Raw genomic sequence first — 20,160 nt, 5'->3', positions numbered from 1 at the left:
GGACACATTCTCTCTAAGCCTTCAGGGACAGGAATGGATTGAGGAGCAGAATGCTGGGGGAGGGGCAGCTCGCCAGCCACAGATTCAAAATGAGTCTTGCAGAGAAAAAAGACAACACGGGAGTCCTGTAATCTGAAGGCATCAGCTAATTCTTACCTGTACTTTAGCATTAGCTGTTCAAAGATGACGAGCGCAAGATTAGCAGCCTTTGTTTTCAGATCTTAGCTGCCTCCATTCCCTGGCCTGGAGTTATTCTTTATCTCAATTGCCAGCTTTGCATGTCATTCAGTTCAACTTAATCGTAAGGATCCACAAATCAAGCGATTTCAGGCTGAGGCCTCTGGTTTACAAAGCCTTTTGCACGTCAGCAAATAGGATTTTCTTGCACTTCCTCCTGGACTTAAGAAAGACATTTGCTCTCCGTTTACAGAATTTGAAGCGTGCAGTTTGGGCATTCCACAGGGCTAGCTACATGCTCATCTCTTTGATATAAAAAAAAAACCCACATAAACATGTAGGGGTTAGTACCATACAAGCGACACCTGGGTTAGAGGCTGAGAATTGGGCTGCCAAGCAGTGAGAGATTCACAGCTGGTACAAATGACTGTCACCCCTCCCCCCCTCGCCTCCACAAATGCTGATTTACACCTGCTGTGGACCTGGCCTTCATATTCAGCTCTAAAATACACAAGAGTGATGGTGAAATATTCACCTAACTCACTTTGCCTTCTGCATTGTCTCAGCTTTACTCCATACTTTTCGAAAAGTTAAGTAAAGGTGGTGAGTCCGGGCACAATATTTAAATCTGGACGCAAACCCAGATTTTGAACAGCTCTCCTCCCTCAAAATTTGGGGTGTGTTTGGGTCTGTGGTATTTGTTCAACCCATTATCAAGAAATACTCTAATATAAGAACCTAAGAATGGTCATAGTGCCTCAGACCAAAGGTCCATTTAGGCCAGTATCCCATCTTCTGACAGTGGCCAGTACCAGATAGCCCAAACGGAATGAACAGAACAGGTAATTATCAAGTGATCCTTCTCTGTCACCCATTCCCAGTTGCTGAGAAACAGAAGCTAGGAACACCATTCCTGCTCATTCTGGCTAATAGCCATTAAGTGACCTCTCCTCTGTGAATTTATCCAGTTCTTTTTTGACCCCTGTTGAAGCCGTGACTTTCGCAAAATCCTCTGGCAAGGAGTTCCACAGGTTAACTGTGCATTGAGTGAAGAACTTCAGACTATTTCTGAACTTCAGATCTAGAAACATCTTGGGATCTGTTACAAGAGGGTATCAGGAGCTAGGATTTTGTTCTTGTCTCCTCTCTAGTATCAAGTGGATCCATGCCACACTTGCACAGGTAAGTAGTGATAAGCAAGCCTAGAAAGTTTGTTTTGTGTCTGAATCTAGAATATCAGTAGGACAATAGCCCTCTGAGTCTAGTATTCTTATCTCTCCAGCGGGAATTAATGCCCCAGAGGAATGCATAAAATTCCACAACATGCACCATTAATCACACCATGTTTAGCTGTGCTAAATGAGATTCTCTGTGTTTCAACATCTTTCCCATACCCAAGGTACCACATGGCAAATGCTTGCTTTGCTGCAGTGCCTTCTGTAGTAGTGCAATTCTGCTTTATGAAGTGGTGGGGTCAGACACTTTATGCAGCTGCCCTCAGACTGGCCAAATTCCAAATGAATTAACCACCACTAAACTACAGCCACCTCTGGGGTAGATTGTGGCAGCTGTTTAGCACCTCACTTGAACAATACATAAGAGCTGAGGGCAGTTTGCGAGACAGGACTCTGTATCACATTACCATGTCTACATGACTGAAAAGGGAAATACAGGCTGGCAGATAGTCTCAGAGGGGCAGAGGCTGGCAGGACTGACTCATCAAATTGAAATTTGGCCAAGAAAATGGAGCTAACGCTCTTATTGTTCCCTAATGTGCCGTGGTGTTTTTAATGACCACAAGTGACTGTTTATGTGCTCTCGTCCATACTGACAAGTTGGGGAATGAGCTGTTACATAGTAGGTCTGAAAATTGCCTTCTTCAAGTTGGAAGCTTCATTTGCTGCAATCATCTGAGATTAAAAAGACAGAAGACGGGTTGTTATTGCTTTTCACAGGCTTTGGAGAACGATAGCATTTTATTCAAATAGATCTGTGTGTCTCTTTCTGGTGATGTGTGCAAACAGCTCGTCAGGAGAAAGGCGACCCTGGGTAAATGGATGAAGGACTGATTCAGAACCCTTCTGTCAGGACTGGAAAGCCAACTGTTGCTGAGCATCACTGGTCCCACCTCAGTAATTCATCCCTGCAGAGCCTCAGGGAAACTGGAGATTGAGGATGAAACCCACCAGTGATACGTGTTCCCATGGATCTCTGCAAAGGTCAGCTTCTGTGTCTCAGCCATATCTAAAGGATACTTCTGAGTGTTGTCCAGTGGAAACACATTGACCTGAGGACACGCAGGGTTCAACATAATAGCTGGCCTTAAAAAACCCTGTTTTTGTTTTCTGTTCTCCTGCAGTTCAAGGGTGTGTGGTCAGTGGTTGGGAGGTTGTTCAACGCTCAAAGTGCATGGGAAGAAACCAAAGCAATTGTATTTGAAGAAAAAGCAAAGGAGGGCTGGTTGGTGGGATATCTTATGTACTTTATAGCTGGGGAGAAAGGGGTTACTGACACCAATGGCACTGAAGCACCTAACTCAGTTGGATGATCAACTGCCTGTTCAGCCTCTGAAAATCTGACCCTGCCTTGGATGGAAAACTGAGCAGGGAAGTGCTAGTGGCTGATTCTTCCTCAAGTATAATTCAACCTATTCAGCCCTTTCATGCCCTGCTCATATATAAAGAGGAACCAGGTGACTGTCCCTTCCGCACTGTCTGGCCCACTTATTTGTAGGGAATAATGGATCACACTAGACCAGACAGCTCTTTAGTTTGTTGCCTTTCATGTTTGTTCCCATCATTTCCTTCTTCTTGCAGCAGCACCCAAGGCCAGGATCAGGGTCTTTGTGCTGAGTACTGTGCAGTCACAGAAAAGAGACCAGCCATGCCCTGAACAGTTCACTACAAGCTAAAGAGACCAGGTCTCGCCTCTGGATGCAAGAAGTGATGCCGATTAGCCCTTTAAAAGTGCAGTGCAGGAAGATGGCCTGGGGAAGGGTCTAGCGGAGGGAAGCCAAGAGAGCAAGACAAAGTAGCTTTAGCAATCACCCTGGTTCCCATACACTGATATGAGGATTCGGTACAACGATTCTTCCGTGATTCTTCTCCACTGCCATGAGCTGGTTTCCCCTTGAGAGAGCGACTGCGGCTGTGGCTCCCTCTCATAACCACGTGATATCAGTCTGCGAAGCAGTCAGCTCGCGAATGGTGCTAAGTGCAAACTCCCAGCCCAGATGTCTGAGATGAGGGCAGGATCTGACCCTAGATACCCTCCAGGAGGATATTGCAGCAGTGTGCTGCAACCCAGAACGTTGCTGCAGACAGGTCAGAGGAAGGTTATTTTTGAATAGGAAATCTGAGTAGAAATTTGATTAAAGCTGGACCTCAAGAGAACGCTCACTCGTACACAACTCTGCCACAGGCTCCCAGTCCAAAAGCTCGGGAACTCTGGAGCCAGCATTTGCATAAGAGCAGAATATCTGCTGAGTGCTAGCTAAGTTTGAGGAGCTGCAGTTGACTAGCTCTGATTCCCTCAAGTAGGGGGCAGTCTCTCTCTCCCTTTGTCTCTCTCTCTCTCTCTCTCTCTCTCTCTCTCGCTCTCTCTCACACACACACACACACACACCCGACTGTCCAACTGACTGCCTCTCAGTCTTTCAGAATGACTTACCCACCCCTAAAATGCAGCCAACTCTGGGGTGGATTGTGGCAGCTGTTTAGCACCTCACACAAACAATACACAAGAGGATACACACACTCACACACTGTATTTGCAATATGCATATCACACAGTCTCACTTCAAAGCTGACTACCTTACAAGTTGCATGCCTTCCTTAGCAGTCTGCAGAGGGAAGTGCATTTAAATGTAATATAAGCTGCACACACCCAGGTATCGATCCACACCCATTTATCTATCTATCTGTGCAAACATCCCTACATACTAATATGCTATATGCCATCCTTCCCTCCCACAGAAAGTGGTGGGAAAGAAAGTTTCAGGAGGGATTCATTTCTCTCCTGGGGAGAAGTAGGTTTTGGCGTTGAGAAAAGTTGCTTTTCTTTTACAAATAGGACCCATTCATTGAGGCTGTTTTTTGAGGTGTCAAACATAAAAATGAGAAGCTATGTCAGTCGAGGGGCCCCAGGGGACAGGAGAGACAGAGAGCCTGAAAAATGCTCCCAACATGAGCGGCTTGGTTAAGCATCGGCTCTTCGGAGAGAAAGATGAATTTCTATCCATTGAAACATGAATAAGGTGAGATGGAGGGAGGAAAAAAAAATCCATGAAGGTGAAAAGCTCCCTCCCCTACTCTTCCCAGTCATGATGGATGGTTTTTGCTTAAAGTCCTGAAGCTCCCTGTGAAGAAATATCTAGTGCTGGATGAGCGAATTTGCCAGACCACGTGAGGTCAATATTGTCTAGCACATTACCAACACTTCCACTGCTTACGTGGCTCTTTGAAGACATTTAGGGGTAAATTAAAAGCTAAATAACAGCACAAACCACTGAGAGCCAGGACTGGTGGCTGTAGACAAACTTGATGAGATCACAGGAAACCTGGCCGTACCCATGATAAGTGGTTGTCCAGCAAACTAAAATCAGGCCAGATTACGGATGTTGCCAGATAAGAGAGTTCCAGATTGGAGAGGTTTAACCTGTACTGTCTGAATTTGGGACCCAGTGCACAGATTTTCAGTGAGGGTGCTGAGAGCCATTGAACCAAATTATAAGCCTGGAAACCACTTCAAGCCAAGGAGTGCTGTAGCACCCACGGCAACCTAAGGTCCAGCACCTATTCATGCTGCTGCTGTGTTCCCTCCCTCTGCAGGGGCCAAGTGGCCAAGGGATCAATGTCAAGGAAGATCACTTGAACCTGCCACAGCACCTTCCTGGTTCTGCCTCTCAACCCTTGGGAGATGTGCAAGGACCCCCCTCAGAACCCAGTGTGTGGTGACCCTCTGCAATAGAACTGTAATGGTTCTACTGCCCACAGGCCTTGGCTGGAAGCAGTGGAGGGGCAAGTTTTAGCTGTGTGAAACCAAACTATTCCAGGCAAATGGTCCATTGGGAGTTATCGTTAATCATGATGGATGTGCACTGATGCAGAGACCTGGTTCCCTTCCGTGTCCATATCAAGGGTGGCCGCATTTACTGGCCTCCCAAGCTGCATATGTCAATCTTCAGAAGCTCAAGAATCAGGGTGTGAGTGTTGGGGTTCGGGGTTCAGTCCAGTGAGAGATGCCTGCTGGGGCTCAAGGGTCTGCCCTGCTCCTGCAGAAGCCCCCCAGCCTTGCAGGTGAGCTCCGATACCCAGGTCCCCCACCTGAGCGGGCAGAAGCCAAAGATGATAGATGGGGACAGGAGTGATGTGTGAGGAGTGCATGAGGGTTAAACCACTCCCCCAGTGCCTGCCCTCCCCCACACTCATTGTCCACGCTACATTGTTTCCAGTGAGTGTGGGGGGGTTGGTCTTGTCCTGCTCCTGCAGTGGTGCAGCCCCAGCACAAAGCGAGTTTTTTCTACCTTTCCCAGCGGTAAGGCCGGACCACTCTGGAGGAGAGGGGGGCAACTCCCACATTCACTGGAAGAGGAGGGTGGGGCAGAGCAGGGGAGAGAAAGAGGCAGAGATGATGTGGGGAGGGTGCCAAGCAAGGACAAGTAGGGAGTTGGGCCTGGGGCAGAGGAAGGGGTTCCAGCCCTTCTTGGATGGGTGGGGGGGATATGGCTGGTGCCCCCCTGGAATTGCCCTCACCAGTTGCCACTGTGGGGGGCCCACATGCTGCCCCAGACTTTTTCCAGGTTTTGCTGGCCTGCTCACTCACATGGTGTTGGAAGGCCCCCTTCCTGCAGGGAAGCTGCTGAAGCTGGCACGGCTGGGAGCTGCAGGCTGCAGGGAGAGGCACTGCTTTTGCTGCTCTCTCCCCCAAAGGGAGCTAAAGCAGCAGCTTCTCCCTGTAGCTCCCAGCACAAGGAGCAAATGGCCATGAGTAGAAGGAGGAGCCTCCGAGGGCCAGACAGGTTGTGTGTTCCTGCGGGGGCGGGGCGAGCATGACTCTGTCTGTTGGGGGAGTGGACCTGTAAATAGTACCTCCTCACACACTCTCAGCAGCCACGTGGCATCTCTAGCAGAAGACCCTAGCTCCTTCATCCTGCTGCAGGGCAGGATCCCCACCCCCCACAGTCAGATAAGTGGAGAATGGGGGGAGAGGGGGACTCCAGGATCCCCACTTTAAAAGGGCCACATGTGGCTCATGAGCCAAGGTTTGGCCACCCTGCTGATCCTTGCAGCCTGTATTCACCCCATCTAGTGAGGAACCCCTGATCACTCCGTGTCCTGGTGCTGGCCATTCCCTCTCCAGCGTCTGGCACTGGCCACTGTCCGAAGAAAGGCTACTGGGTGAGATGGACCACTGGACTGACACTGTTATACTCCTTTATAGTGTGAGGCTCTAACCCTCTGGGCATTTTGGTTTCTATATTGGCTCCCACTACCACCCAATGCTGAATGCAAATCTGAGTTTTCGGATGGGTCCCTGTGTCCACACCGAACAGCATCAAAATCCTGGATCCTGTCTACCCAGGACCACAGAACTGCCTAGTTCAGTGAAAACGTTTGAACATCTGGCTGAAGTTTGCTCAGTCTGAAGTGTCTTCAAGGCAGCTAGTAACCACAGCACTTCAGAGATTCTACAAACTCACCACAGCTGTGAGATGAAATTATGGTGGGGAGGAGGACTATAAACAAGGTATATATCTATAGCCTCCCCCGCCCACCCATGCACAACAAACGGTGGCAGAGGCAGCGGCAGACAGGGATGCAGATGTCCATGTCATTTACTCCCCAGTATATCAAGAAAGTGACAGGTCAGCACTTGGGTTAGGAATGATTTGCATTTCCAAGCCGAGCAGAGTGACAGGTTGAGATGGTGCAACAGCAGGAAACATTTGTAGCCATATTGGCCCTTGAGAAAACATGGACAGGACAGAAAATGTGACATCTCTTATTGGGGCCAACAGAAAGACACAGTCTGGGGCCAAAAAAGAGTCCCCTGCCAACACCTGCATAAGGTGTGGGGTAGCCTCACTGTTGATCCAACAAACACATCCTGTTATCCTACCTGTCTGTGAGTGCAATGGGCTAGAATAACAAAGAGAATGAGAAAAGAAATTTACTCAATCTTGTCTATCTATCCATCCATCCACCCCGTCACATCTCCTCTCCCACTCTCTGTGGATGTGTGTATTATATACAAACTGAACAGTATTCTCTGAATTGACACAAATGCTAGGAAACAGAGAGACATGTCAATTAAGCAACCATCCCAGGAGACTCATGGGAACACAGCATGCAGGGAGATAGACCTTTCTAAATTTCTTTTCCCTTACTAAGCAGCTGATTTGTATATTTGGGTCAAGCTATTGTTTCTGTCAGTGCTGGCTGCAAAGGAAACATGTTGCACAACAGTTTTAAAAAGATACTATGTGGCAAAAAACAAAGAGCAGTTAAAGAATGCCAGAAAGAGGATTAATTCAGGGCTCTTCCATTTTTTCAGGCAGTTTCTTTTTACTTACGATGCCCATTTGCAACAATCAAATTTGGTTTTTCCACTGACTGCGTGTATGCTGCTTTCTCTTTTACAGATAAACTTGAGGGGGTATATGGAATGGAAAGATGGGAGAATAAAGATTCATGTGTCGTGGGCCTGCTTTTTTTTTCTCAGCCCTGGAACATAATCAGTCAAAAAAGGGCAAAATATTTGAAAATTTCCTTAGAAATGTAACTCCTTTTTTCTTTAAAAGTCCAAACATTGATGAAAATTTTCATCAAAATTTTGAAACTTTTCTACCACATCAAGAGAGACCCTAACTGTGAAAATAAGTCCACATGAGAGCCAATGGATGGCACAATGATCAAGAAACTTCTAGTTGGCCAATAGGGTCAGTGGATTTTCAGCTAACATAACACAGTGAAAAAGAATTTCACTCATTTGGTTGGAAAGATGTCGCCATTTGAATGTTCTTCACTTGCTGTCAAGGCATTTCTCTATTGCCAAGTGAAGTCAAAGGGAATATCAACATTGACTTCAGAGGGCATGAGATGGAGCCCTTCTGTAGAAGTGCCCTGCTCACTTAAACAGCTTATGTGTTCAAATCCAAAACAAAACACCAACGAATATGGCAATAAGTCAATTTTGTAGCAAGATGGGTGATATTCTGCAGGCCTAACTCAGGCTAAAATCCCACTTCAATCAGACTTTTGCTGAATAAGAGCCGAATAAATACAGGGAACTGGCTTTGTGAAACTCTTTGAGAAATAGTGGAAAGAAAAGAAAGACAGATAAATACCTTCAAAAAGTGCTGGCATGTATTTTGGGGTCAGGAAAAGAGAATGATGTGTGGCAAAGATGATCTAATAAGAAACCGAAGGAGGTCTATGAAGAACCCAGTATAGTAAGTGCAGTGAAATTCCAGCAACTTCAGTGGTTGGGATAGTTGTTTAGGATAATGGAGACAGACCAACTAACCATCTCCTATTGGGACATTCCTTATCATGTACTTCAGTTGGCAGGATAGGTGTTTTGGATAATTGAGACAGGTCAGCTAAGCATCTTCTTCTGGGACATTCCTTATGGTGTTTACTATCATTGCTGATCAAGGAGATAAATGAGTTATAGTCGTTCTAACAGATCTTAATATGAATGACAGGTTTTACCTCTCTAGTCTGGCACCCTGAAGATTTGACTGGCACCAAACCAGAGAATTTACTGAACCACAGGAGGTCAATATCGTCCAGCAGCATTACCAAAACTTCCACTGTTTACTGGGCTCTTAGAAGACTTTTAGGAGTAAATTAGAGCTAAATAACAGCACAGAACACCAAGAGCCAGGACTGGTGGCTGTAAACAAACTTTATGGGACTATGGGAAACTTGGACACACCCAAGATAAGTGGACACCTAGCTAATTAAAATCCTGCTGGATCATGGATGTTGCCAGATTAGAGTGTCAGACCGGAGAGGTTCAAGCTGTATCATCACTGGGAAAAAACATGCCTCTGACAGAAGAGGTGTGGTCTCTGTGGTCTGCAGAGCCAGTCAGGGGAAGGAAGAAGAGGAGTAATTTTGGTTTATTTAACTTGGGCAATCATCAATTAAACACCAGCTTGTTTGCTGGAAAGATTCATTTAATTGGAGGTGAACTGCCAAAGGTGTTGCAAAGCTATGGGGAGTTTTGTGATATTCTCTTAGCTTAGTTTTCACCATCTGAATTTGGGAGAGGAGGAAAAAGCAAGGCAAGAGGTGAGCCTGTCTGATGCACAGTGTGTTCTAAAAAGGGCAGGTGTCTTCTAATCTGTGATCTCTTGGACCTGAGTGGTGGGTCATGGCAGCTTCAGGCTGAGCGGTCACCTCTTGATGCAAGCACCACATCAGGTCCTCACTGTCCACAGTATTGGTATGTCTACACTGTAAATGCGAGGAGTAATTGCAGTGTGTGTAGACATAATTGAGCTAGCTGCTGCTTGGATATGTCCATCCACAGGGTCTTGGACAGCTGCAGCAAGCCTGTGCAGCCATCCTTGCTGCCGAGGCTTCGCTGCTATTGTTACTTAAGCCACTTTTAATTTAGCTAGATCAAAGCCAGCTCAAGTATGTCTGCTATACTGCAACCACACCTCCAAGTAGCAGCACGGGGTTCCCCTACCCAAAGGTCATCTTTGTCCCTGAGAGCCACATGTCGATCTATACAATCGCTACACTCTGTCAATACAGTTTGTGAGAGTCTCAGAAACATTAATTGAATTATCCTCACAACGCAAGCAATATTATCACCCTCTAGGTTGTAGAGAAAGAGTCAAAGGGACAGAGAGAATTTGGTGCCCAGGACCACAAACTCTAAGCTCATACATAAAGATACAGACCCACTAAAATAAAAACTAAAGCCCCCATGCAAAGCTTTTCATATTTACCCGGGGGCCAAATTTTGAGCTTAGGTGGGCCTGTGGCAATGCAGAGCAACCCTACTGGTCTCAGCCACTTTCCTCTGCACTTACATTGGTGCAGCTGCAATGTTCCATGGAGCGAAGCTCTTTGAGACAGCCAATTTTGAGCTATTTAAAATGCATTTTCCATAATGTCACCTAGTTAATTAGGCAGGTGACAGCTGTACAAGGCAGTGCCAGATCCTGCCAACTCCCTCCATGCAGGAGAGCACAGTGAACAACATGGGTCTACTTTGACCTCCTGTGACAGTGCACAGGGAGCTTGTAATGAAGGGAATGGGAATGCTGGACTTATGCCAAATACACACTGCTTCACTGCCTTTGGTCACGGGGCTGTGTGAATGCCACTACAAGAAGAATTCAGCTCTGAGATGAATACTATCCACATTCCCAAAAGATCCAGCCCCATAATGAGCGTTTGCAATATAGAAGCCAAGGGCTGAATGGCCAAAGAACAACCCATCTCTTATTACCTAGCCCCAGAGGAAACTAAGGGGACAGTGAAAAGTACAGGGGAACCACTGCTGCCAGTGTCCATGCTGTGGATCAGTAGAGGTCTTTGCTCCCCAGGACTTCACTTTCCACTAACTCCGAATTCACATATCCAGAATGGATGGAAAGAAAAAGTCCAGGCTACAGAATGCCCCCAGCCCCCCAAGTTGCTTCTGCCAAGAGGGGAATGAGAATCAGACCCTTCCCTCTCTCTCACTTGCAGAATGGAAAGGTGTGGCGGCCATTTTGTGTAAATCAATATACATACATACATACCGATCTATTCAGAGAGAGAACTGAGTGCCAGTGACCATCATCCAAATATTTTGGCTTCTTGATCATGCCCTACAGCTTCTGGGCTTCTGGTTTCAGACTCCCCTGGCATTCTGGGTGTGGCTTCTTGGAAAATATGATGAGGAATGGGACAAACACCTGCACTGTTTCCATCTAGTGTCCAGGGAAAGAGGCTGATTTTGCTTTGGGGGAGACAATGGTAGGGTAGGCCAGTGTCCATCTCCTTTGTGATCTGTCCTTTCAATGCTCTCACTGAGTGGTGTTTTCTAAAGACCAATGGTAAAACTTTTGTTAAGATTAATGGGAGCAGAATCAGGCCAGCACTGCTGAGTGCCATTGAAGATCCTGACGGCTTTCACAATGAACGTACTATTGTATCTTTCCTTCCCATGCCTATTAAAGAATGGCACAGACCAACAGCAATTTATATCCGCACTGAACCACTCTGACATGGGCCCAACTTTCTTGTGTCTTTCTCTGACCACATTGTCATGGGAATAAGACCAAAATACTGAGCCCTAGACAAGTCAAACTATTTTGGGCTTAGCCAACAACTTCAGCAGGTAACAATCCCTGAGGTGGAATGATGGCACTTATGAATAGCAATTTTTATATGACAGATAACTTCCTTCCTGGACTGACGTGTGTGGAGAAAGTGGGGAAATTCCAGAAGCCAAAAGATGTAGGATACAATTGGACTTGACAGCTCTGTTTAGCCACATATTGATAAACAAATTAGGGCCTGATAAAACAAAAGGCTCCTTTCATGCTGGGGTCAATGGGAGAACTCACGTTCAAAGTTAAGCATGGGTTTAAGTGCTCTGATGAATCAGGGACGGGAGTGCTCAGCACGTTGCAGGATTGCACTGCAGGTGGAGGTGAGATAGCTGCACAGGTTGGCACACCTGCACTGGCTTTAATCTAGCTATTGCAGCTAAAAATAGCAGCAAAGACATGGCAGCAGGTTGTAGAAGCCCATTTGGAACCCTGGACATGTACTTGCATTCTGAGCCCATGCCTGGGAGTCTGTCAGCTGGTCTGGAATACTATCTTCTGCTGCACTAGCTAGATTAAAGCTAGGGAGGATTTGCCAGCCCATTCGTCAATCACACCATCTGAATGTGGTATAGACAGACCTTCAATCAGCAATGGCCTACCAAGCTGATGACTGGAAAGGTTGTACTTGCTTGAAACTATTTCAAGAAGAAGAACTGGTTCAGAATTGAGTGTAGAAAACAGTTTCCCTAGGAAATTAAACATAAAGGTTTTGGACTTCAATACACTCACATGCCATCCTTTCTCACTAGTAATCTTGATGAGACTTCTTCAGGAGTAAGGAGTACTCAAGTGAGCAGGAGTTGAAGGAATAGGCTCTAAAATTCCCTCACTAAGAATGGGTTGGGCTACCCCCAAAACTCCTTCCACTTGCTTCTCCAAGAACTCAGTTCAAGCCCATCTCGTCACACAGGTGGCTTATTTGGCATAAAACAAAGCTATTCAGTTGGTCAGGCTCAAGCAAAGGGGATGGGCATAGTGTTTATCACACGTCCAAAGTGATATAGTACATCTCTTCCTTTATACACATTTAGCTGCATCACACGTTTTGGGATTGGCTTTGTGTCACTTCATAGGAACCAATGCCTACACAGCATATGCTGTCCATGCACGTCTTACTTTCCACTTCATCTCATATTCCATCCTTCTCTTACCCATTGTGATCTTGTTAACTGTCAACGATTCCCTGGGTGTTCCCCTTAGATTAGCTAACACAGACATTCCATCTCCCATCTGCTGATCCATTTACCTCCCTCACGCTGCCTCTCAAGACTGAGGCCTTGCTCATGCCCAATAATACGGCAATTAAGGCTTCTGCAATGCAGTATTTACGTAGTAAATTCAAAGGACAGAAACTTAAGTTTTCATGAGATATACAAGGTCTGTGAGATGGCCAGGCAACAGGAGACTGAAAACATCTCCAGGGCTATACATAATCCTACAGTGAACATTTATGTGTATGCATTTTGCACCTGGGTTCAAGCAGGAGTTTCCTTTACACTTCTTCCACAGGTACTTTTAAAATGCTTTTTGAAAAGGCCCCTAGTGAAAGCATGTCAAACACCCCCTTAAAAAGCTCCTCCCAAAGCCTAACTGGCGTTAGCATTAAGATTGTGTGTTTAACTAATGTTTAAACTAAAGATTTCCCTTTTCAGATTCAAGCCATTGCTTCTTGTTATGCCTCTCTCAATAACGTCTCCATAATATGGATTGATAAAATAGCCAGCAATGGCTTCAAAGAAAGCAAAAGCCATCCACTAAGGAGAGGGGCCATGGAATTGAGTCAAACACACACACACACACTCAATCATTCACTCTAATGGTTAGGCAGCTAATACGATGTGACTGCTGCTCTTTACAGATTCATAGAGTCTAAGGCCAGAAGGGGCCATTGTGATCATCAGGTCTGATTTTCTCTATATCACTGACCAGTTCATTTCACTCAGTTACTACTGTAAAGAGTGTAATAACTTGTGTCTGACTGAAGCATATCTTGTATGGGACTTATCATGTTGATCATAATCATCCCGCAACTTTGTGCTTCCTGTCTCTGGTAACCTCTTGCTGCCCCTCACCATACAGAATATGTGTAAGGCTTTAGATTAGGGACTATAATTTTGGGTGCCCAGACGGTAGCACCATGGGACTCCACCTGCAACTGCAATTAAAACAACAATTGGATTTGTGGTAAGAAGTACACAAGATGAGCGCTGGCAGCATACATAATGTCAAAGCCCATAACATGTGCAATCTGCACCTGGCAAGACTATGGTGCTTTAATATTTGCAAAGGGCGTGGAGATCCTTGAGTGAACAGTGTGAGGGGAAGTGAAGTGAATTAGATGTATTGCTTCCTCATTGCTGCACATTTTCCTTTTTCCTTAACGCTGCTCGAAAATCTGACTTGCTCCAACAGCAAGTGATGACCCAGCTATGCCAGCAGCCTTTGCTCGGAGCAGCTGTGATTTCATAGGAGCACGGTACGTGTGAAGCAGCAGCTATTGTTAGGAGGCACGATGGGGCTGCAGTGACCCAAAGTTAACTTGTCTTTTGCAAGGTGGGATTTTGAACTGCTGACAGTGGCCGGCTGCGTCTGCCAGCAGGGCTCCTGTTGCCGCGTTATGCAATGCTTAAATAAAAATCACATTGTCGCTATATACAAGCTGTTGGTTTCATGCGAAAGACAGCACATAAAAACTGCTGGTATCAATCCCAAAGGCCACCCCTGCTATTCATTCCTCAAACCCGCTAGAATGACAAGTCGCACCTGAAACTGCAAGGCCACATTGTCCAACCAAGAAATTAACTAGTTGGTTTTTATGCTCCAGTCCGTTTTTAAACCAGACAACAAAATCAGTGGGTTTTTTTGCAACATCCTAGAAGGATCATCCATGATAATCATAAAGATCTCACCTTTGTGGATAGTCATCCTAAAGTTCCCTTTGATTTCTGATATGTCCTTCTTAGAGTCTGCTTAGCTCATCATAACAAGGTTACACCTTTGATTTATATACCCTTCAAATATTTGAGCAGTTACCATGTGCCTACATCATTCATTGTTTGACCAAGTGATCAATTACGTAAATCTTTTCACCATTCCAACACTTTTCCTTTGATTATTTTTTGCTGCTTTTTTTCTGAGTTGCCTCCATCTTTTTCAGGTGCCCAGACAAGAACACAATCTTCTAAATAAGGCCTCACCAGGCCAATATATTGAGTTGTAAGGCCTGTTACTTCTTGCTGGGAGATGTTAAACTTTAAATCAATGGCACTTTTAAATTCAAGTTCTCACAGTATAAGGAATGGTACACAAAGGAGCCCTCAAAATTAAACCAGGACACAATAAGACTTACATCCTTTCCTTTTAATCTGCGCCTCCTACAGAGCTGGCTACAAGATGCTTCATCACCTCCTTGGGCTCCTCGCAAGAGGTCTTAGAAATGAACTTTCGACAAATTACATTTCTGTAGATTACGTCCGCACATGTCCAAATTGTAGATCTTAACATCGCAGCTGAAAACTGATTAAGACACCCTGAACTCTCAAGCCATATCTGCAATAATCCCTCAGAAACATGGGAGTTGCTGTTGTCCTGAGTACAATAATGCCAAATGAAAATAGTGACAATGGAGCAGAATTGCAGTTGGGTCTGGCAAGCTACTTGTGTCACCAGAGCAGCACTCTCAAAAAACTCAAGACATAGACAAGTAGATTTATGGGAATCTAGGAAAGCAGGGAAGCTAAGATTCTTTGAGAGACTCTAGGTTAATTCCCTCTGTTGTCCTAAATCCCTTCAGACACCACTCAGACATATTAAGTGCTGTATTTGACTGTTAGCAATGAAACAGGTTGGATTGTTTGATAGGGAATGATTTAGCTAACATTGGAAAGAAGAGAATGAAAAACCAGCCTTCATCTTTTAGTACATTATATCATTCCTCAGGATTCCTGATCGTACTGCAGCATCATTGGTACCTGAGAGATGCAAAGGATTGAAAGATGTGGCTGTGTTGATGCTAAAAATAAGGCTAGAAGATGGAACCCATCTACCTCTGAATCCATTAACCACATTAACCACATCTTCATGCACTGAACTTTTCTGTTCCTCTACCAAACCAGCTTTCACTAGTTTTGCAAGTGCCATCGAGCCGTCAGCCCAGTGACACCCATCAACTGAAAGTAGAGAGTAATTTGGTTCATTGTGCTGGCTCAGGGAGATGGTTGGATGACTTTAGAAAACGTACGGTCTAGCTCCACCCCAGGCAATTGGCTTGACATTGTGCTCAGTGGATGATATTCTATGGCCCGTGCCAGGCAGCAAGTGAAATTCGGTGATCAGAATGATTTCTTCTGACCTTAACATGTACGAATTTGCAGGAAAAGTTGGTACTGAAGTACATATGGAATAGGCATCACCCACCATTCAATAGTCTCCTGTTAAAAGGTATGGGACTTGCAATAGGGAGGAAAAACAATACCCTGTGGTCAATCACGCACCACAATTAATAGCCCCTGAATGTCTAAGATGAAAAGTTTGCAAACAGCTCAGGATTTAGTGAAGGGAAAAAAGTTCACTTGACCTATTCTGCAAATACCCGTGAACAGATAGATGCATTCACACTGCTTTTCAAGTGAGCCACACACCAAAACCATGCACTACGAGCATCATTCATATAATTCGATCAACTCCAATAGACGGATGCATGACAGATCAGCTCTGTACTGAAAGCTCTCTGTAGTGTATCTAAGATGTTGCTCTGCAGAAGAATCTGTCCATTTTGGGTCCAGTCTCATTTGCCTGGCAAAAGCAATCCTAGTGAAGTGGTGGGTAAGGCTAGCAGGTTGTGACTCAAACTTCTTACATCTGCATATGATGCCCATTCATTGTACAGAAAAAAATTATCCTTGTTACCTTCATTAGCACGTTACTCTGACTTTTTGTCACTTTCACAGGTATGCTACATTGGCTTGCCATCCTGACATTGAGTTAATGTACTTGACTTATTTATAGAATTAATTTTACTTTATTTGCAGGGATTTGCTGCGACCACACTGTGATACCAATGGCAATAAATAAACCTCCTGAATACTTCTTCATTAATGTGTCAATGAACTGTGGTTCTTCTCTTACACTTAAGAGCCTGTGGTCATGTGCCGGACTTTTAGACTTCACCACCAAACTGAGGGGAAGAGCAATCAATCCACTTGTGAGCAGAACAATAAGGAAGCAGCACCACCGGCAGTAAATGAGGTGAAAGTCAGTGTTGTGATATGAGGGGATTTGTAAACAATCTTTTGGGATATCTTTCTAGCTATCTATCTAGCTATCTATCTATCATCTAATGAAGCCATCACTGCAGTATTTAGACACCATGTAACAGCAGACAGACAGACATAATGGGTGTGTGTGGTGATAGACAGACAGACAGATAGATTTTAGCTCAGGGGAATCATGTATCGCAAGTGAAAAGTTGCCTATTCTATTGACTATGGGAAAATATTTGCTTCTTTCTGTCAATAAACATCACTTTTCACTGTGTGAAATTTCAGCCTGTGTCAATTTTGTTTGACTTATTCTTGCTGTGAGAAAGCTGAGTTCACTGGGTGAAACAACTGCATTCTCCCAGTGATCAAATTGGCAAATTCCTGCAAATACTGGAGGAATCTCAAGTATCTCTGAACAAAGCTGTATAGAAAACAGGAATTGCCATACTGGGTCAGGCCCTCCTGAGTCCAGTATCCTGTCTCTGAGAGCAATCATAGCAGATGCCTCCAGGGAAGGTGCAAGAGCCCTGAAGTGGAGATTTATGCAAACAACTGCACAAGGAGAACATTCTGTCCAACCCCATCAGTTAGCGATTGGGGCACACTGTGAAATAAAGTGGTTTAGAGCTTCAATGGGCTTTCCCACGACCACAGATTAATGGTTAGACATCAATGCCCTTGTTAGCAAAGGTGATTCAAACTCTTTTAATTCCAACCCTAATCTTGGCCACAGATTTTGCTGTCCTGTCAGCCTCTGCATTCCTACTGAAGTCAGGCCACTGTGTCCAGCAGTGGTAGAGGACTTTCCGAAAGAAAGAGGTTGTCCACTGGGCATTAGGCAGAATGGGGCTAGAAATAGTAGCCAACCTTTGTATATGCTGGACTTTGGCAGATGCATAGCAGAAGACAAAGTATTTCCAATTATTCTCTGGCCTACAGAGAGGATAAAAGTCCCACTATTACTTCTGACAGTAAATGGACAATTTCAGTTTCTGGAGGCTTTGGAGCAAAACGTCTTCAGGCAGTTCACCATGCTGAGGTTTAGAAGACCTATGTGAGTGCAGAACTGTGAACACAGACTAGTCACCGTGGCCTGTGCATGTCACGCCTACTGATATACCAGGGCAAAGGGAGGGTGAGGTTTGAAATTGTACTCAGAGTTGCCTTGCTATCTTAAGTTTATGTCAGGCCCTTACTATGATTTGAACATAGTTTTTGTGGTTTAATTTGCATAATTGATGAGATGGAAAATTATCTCTATGATTGATGGATGTTCTTAATGCACCACAGTTTGTCACGAAATATAATGCATCTGTAGTTGAATGAGCTGCTGCTGCCATGTTATTTCCCAATAGGGCTATAAAATGCAAACTTAACCCTATTGGGCTGGAGAGCTTTTTTGTTCTTCTTTTCCAGCATAATGTGCAATGCAGTAAGCAAACATGGCATCAGCTAAAGTTGCCGTCTTCCTTCGCTGAACTGCAAGGACATGGTTCAGGTAGAAGAACAAAAGACACCATATTTCTGGAGCTGTTTCATGACTTCCCTGTCACATGTAATGAACTGGAAATCATTTAATTATATTGCAGGGTTTTATTATGTACCCACCTTCTTTGGACATATGCCTGCCTTCCGTACACAGGCAGAACATCTCTGTGAATTTCATGAATCTCTCTGAGTGATTCCTTTGACCTAGTGTGTGCCTGGCTCAGTTGTCTACACCTATACTGTGAATCACTTAAATACACGTGATTTAAGAAGGGGTGAAGTGCTCTGCTCCACCACAGTCTGGACTCAAATGAGCTGTGGAATTGTGGTCTTGGAAGGGAGATGTGTCACAAATGATCTGGTGAATGGGGACATGTATGTTCTCTTCTGTTTGCCAGTCAGTTGCAGGCTTATGAAATCTCTTTACACCTCAGCCCTGCTTAGTGGCTGGACTCAGCAGCATCCACCTTCCACAAATCAACCTCAGCTGAGACTTGAACTGGGTATGTCACGGTAAACCAGCAGAAGACTTATCCCATAAAGCTAAAGATCCTTTAAGAGACCAGAGAACATACGACTCCTTTTTCAACCCATTGACCATAGTGTCAGGACTTAAAGACTCCCATACACACACAAAGATGAATTCCTACTTTCTAAGATAAGCAGACATACCCTGAGCCCGGGATCTACAATTCCAGGGTGACCTGAGAGCAGAATTTGTGGTGAATGGCAGCTTGGGTCAAATTGAGGACCCTTCCCTACTACTTGAGGTGTGATTCCATTTATGTCTTGTTGGGGATCTAAGCACAAACTGCACTTTGGTAAAAATGGACAGAACATCGCAGGAGCCAATGAACTTGTTGGACCTGAAGATCATTCAGTTTTCACCCACCCAGAATTTTGAAAAAAAACAGAAGAATGAAGGGTTAACTCAGGAACACCTTGCTATAACCACATCATACACTGAACCAACACATTCTCATCTTGCACTTGGTCTCTGAATAGCCCACCACACTGAGATTTGGACCTCCCCTACAGCACCCTTTGGAAATAACTGAGACAGGGACCATCCCTTTCCCCTGAGATACTTTTAGGGGCTGTGTCTACACTCGCGAGCTCTTTTGAAAGAAGGGGGCTCTTTCAAAAGATCCTGTGAAGCATCTGCACACAAAAAGAGTTCTTTGAAAAGTAGATTGAAAGAGTGAGGTGCTCTTTTCGAAACTGCTCTTCCTTTCCTGTTTCAGGCAGTGCACTGCCTTCTGAAAGGGCCTTTCGAAAGGAAATGTGAGTAGACGCTCCACTGACCCCTCATGGGGTCTGGTTTTTCAATCTCTGGCCCGTTCTTTTGAAACAGCAGGACCTGTGTGGATGGTCTCTTTTGAAAGAGCAGATCACTCTTTTGAGCTGCTTTTGTGTGTCTGGATGCTGTCTTTTGAAGGAACTTCTTCCACAGAGATCTTCTGGAAGGGCTTCTTTCAAAAGATCTCTGTGGAGTTGACATAGTCATGAAATGTTTACTGAGAGGAAAAATCAGGCCAGAAGAGGAAAATAATGAAGAATTTAAATTGTGATCATGTCTTATCTACCCCAAAGGCAATTGCTGTGGTTCTTTTACAACTAGAAACTGTTCCTCCAAAGCAAACGAAGGATATTTCCCCCCTCCCTCTGCATGCCACAGCAATGCCTGCTCCAGTTTGAAGTGACAAAGGGTTGATTAGTTATGATTGGATGCTAAAGCTGAAGCAATACAGCCCTCCAATCAATTCCTCCACAATCAATTTGTTACACTAACTCTGTTTCCTCCATCCTCAGCTGGCTGACATCCATCAGTTCTTTTCTTTCTCCTCTCATAAGTTTCAGATGGCCTCTGAAGAAAACTCACTGGGCTGA

General features: G+C 44.9%; 1 protein-coding gene across 47 annotated transcripts in view; it reads right to left on the bottom strand.

Moving 5' to 3' along the window:
- The window catches only part of CELF4 (CUGBP Elav-like family member 4), an 860,865-nt gene that overhangs the window by 181,266 nt on the left and 659,439 nt on the right, over positions 1–20,160 (bottom strand). For 22 of the 47 annotated variants that reach the window (XM_074994371.1, XM_074994394.1, XM_074994372.1 and 19 more), the window contains exons 5-6: positions 12,777–12,783; positions 6,050–6,058 (exon numbers count right to left, since the gene is read on the bottom strand). The exons of the other annotated variants lie outside the window; for them this stretch is intronic. In XM_074994371.1, coding sequence (XP_074850472.1) covers positions 6,050–6,058; positions 12,777–12,783 — 16 coding nt within the window. The remainder of the gene's footprint in view (positions 1–6,049; positions 6,059–12,776; positions 12,784–20,160) is intronic. 47 annotated transcript variants of the gene reach the window in all.

Source organism: Carettochelys insculpta, chromosome 5 (genome assembly GCF_033958435.1).
Source record: "Carettochelys insculpta isolate YL-2023 chromosome 5, ASM3395843v1, whole genome shotgun sequence".
NCBI lineage: Eukaryota > Metazoa > Chordata > Testudines > Carettochelyidae > Carettochelys > Carettochelys insculpta.
Note: the sequence above shows the minus strand (reverse complement) of the source record. Positions and strands in the feature narration are given on the sequence as shown.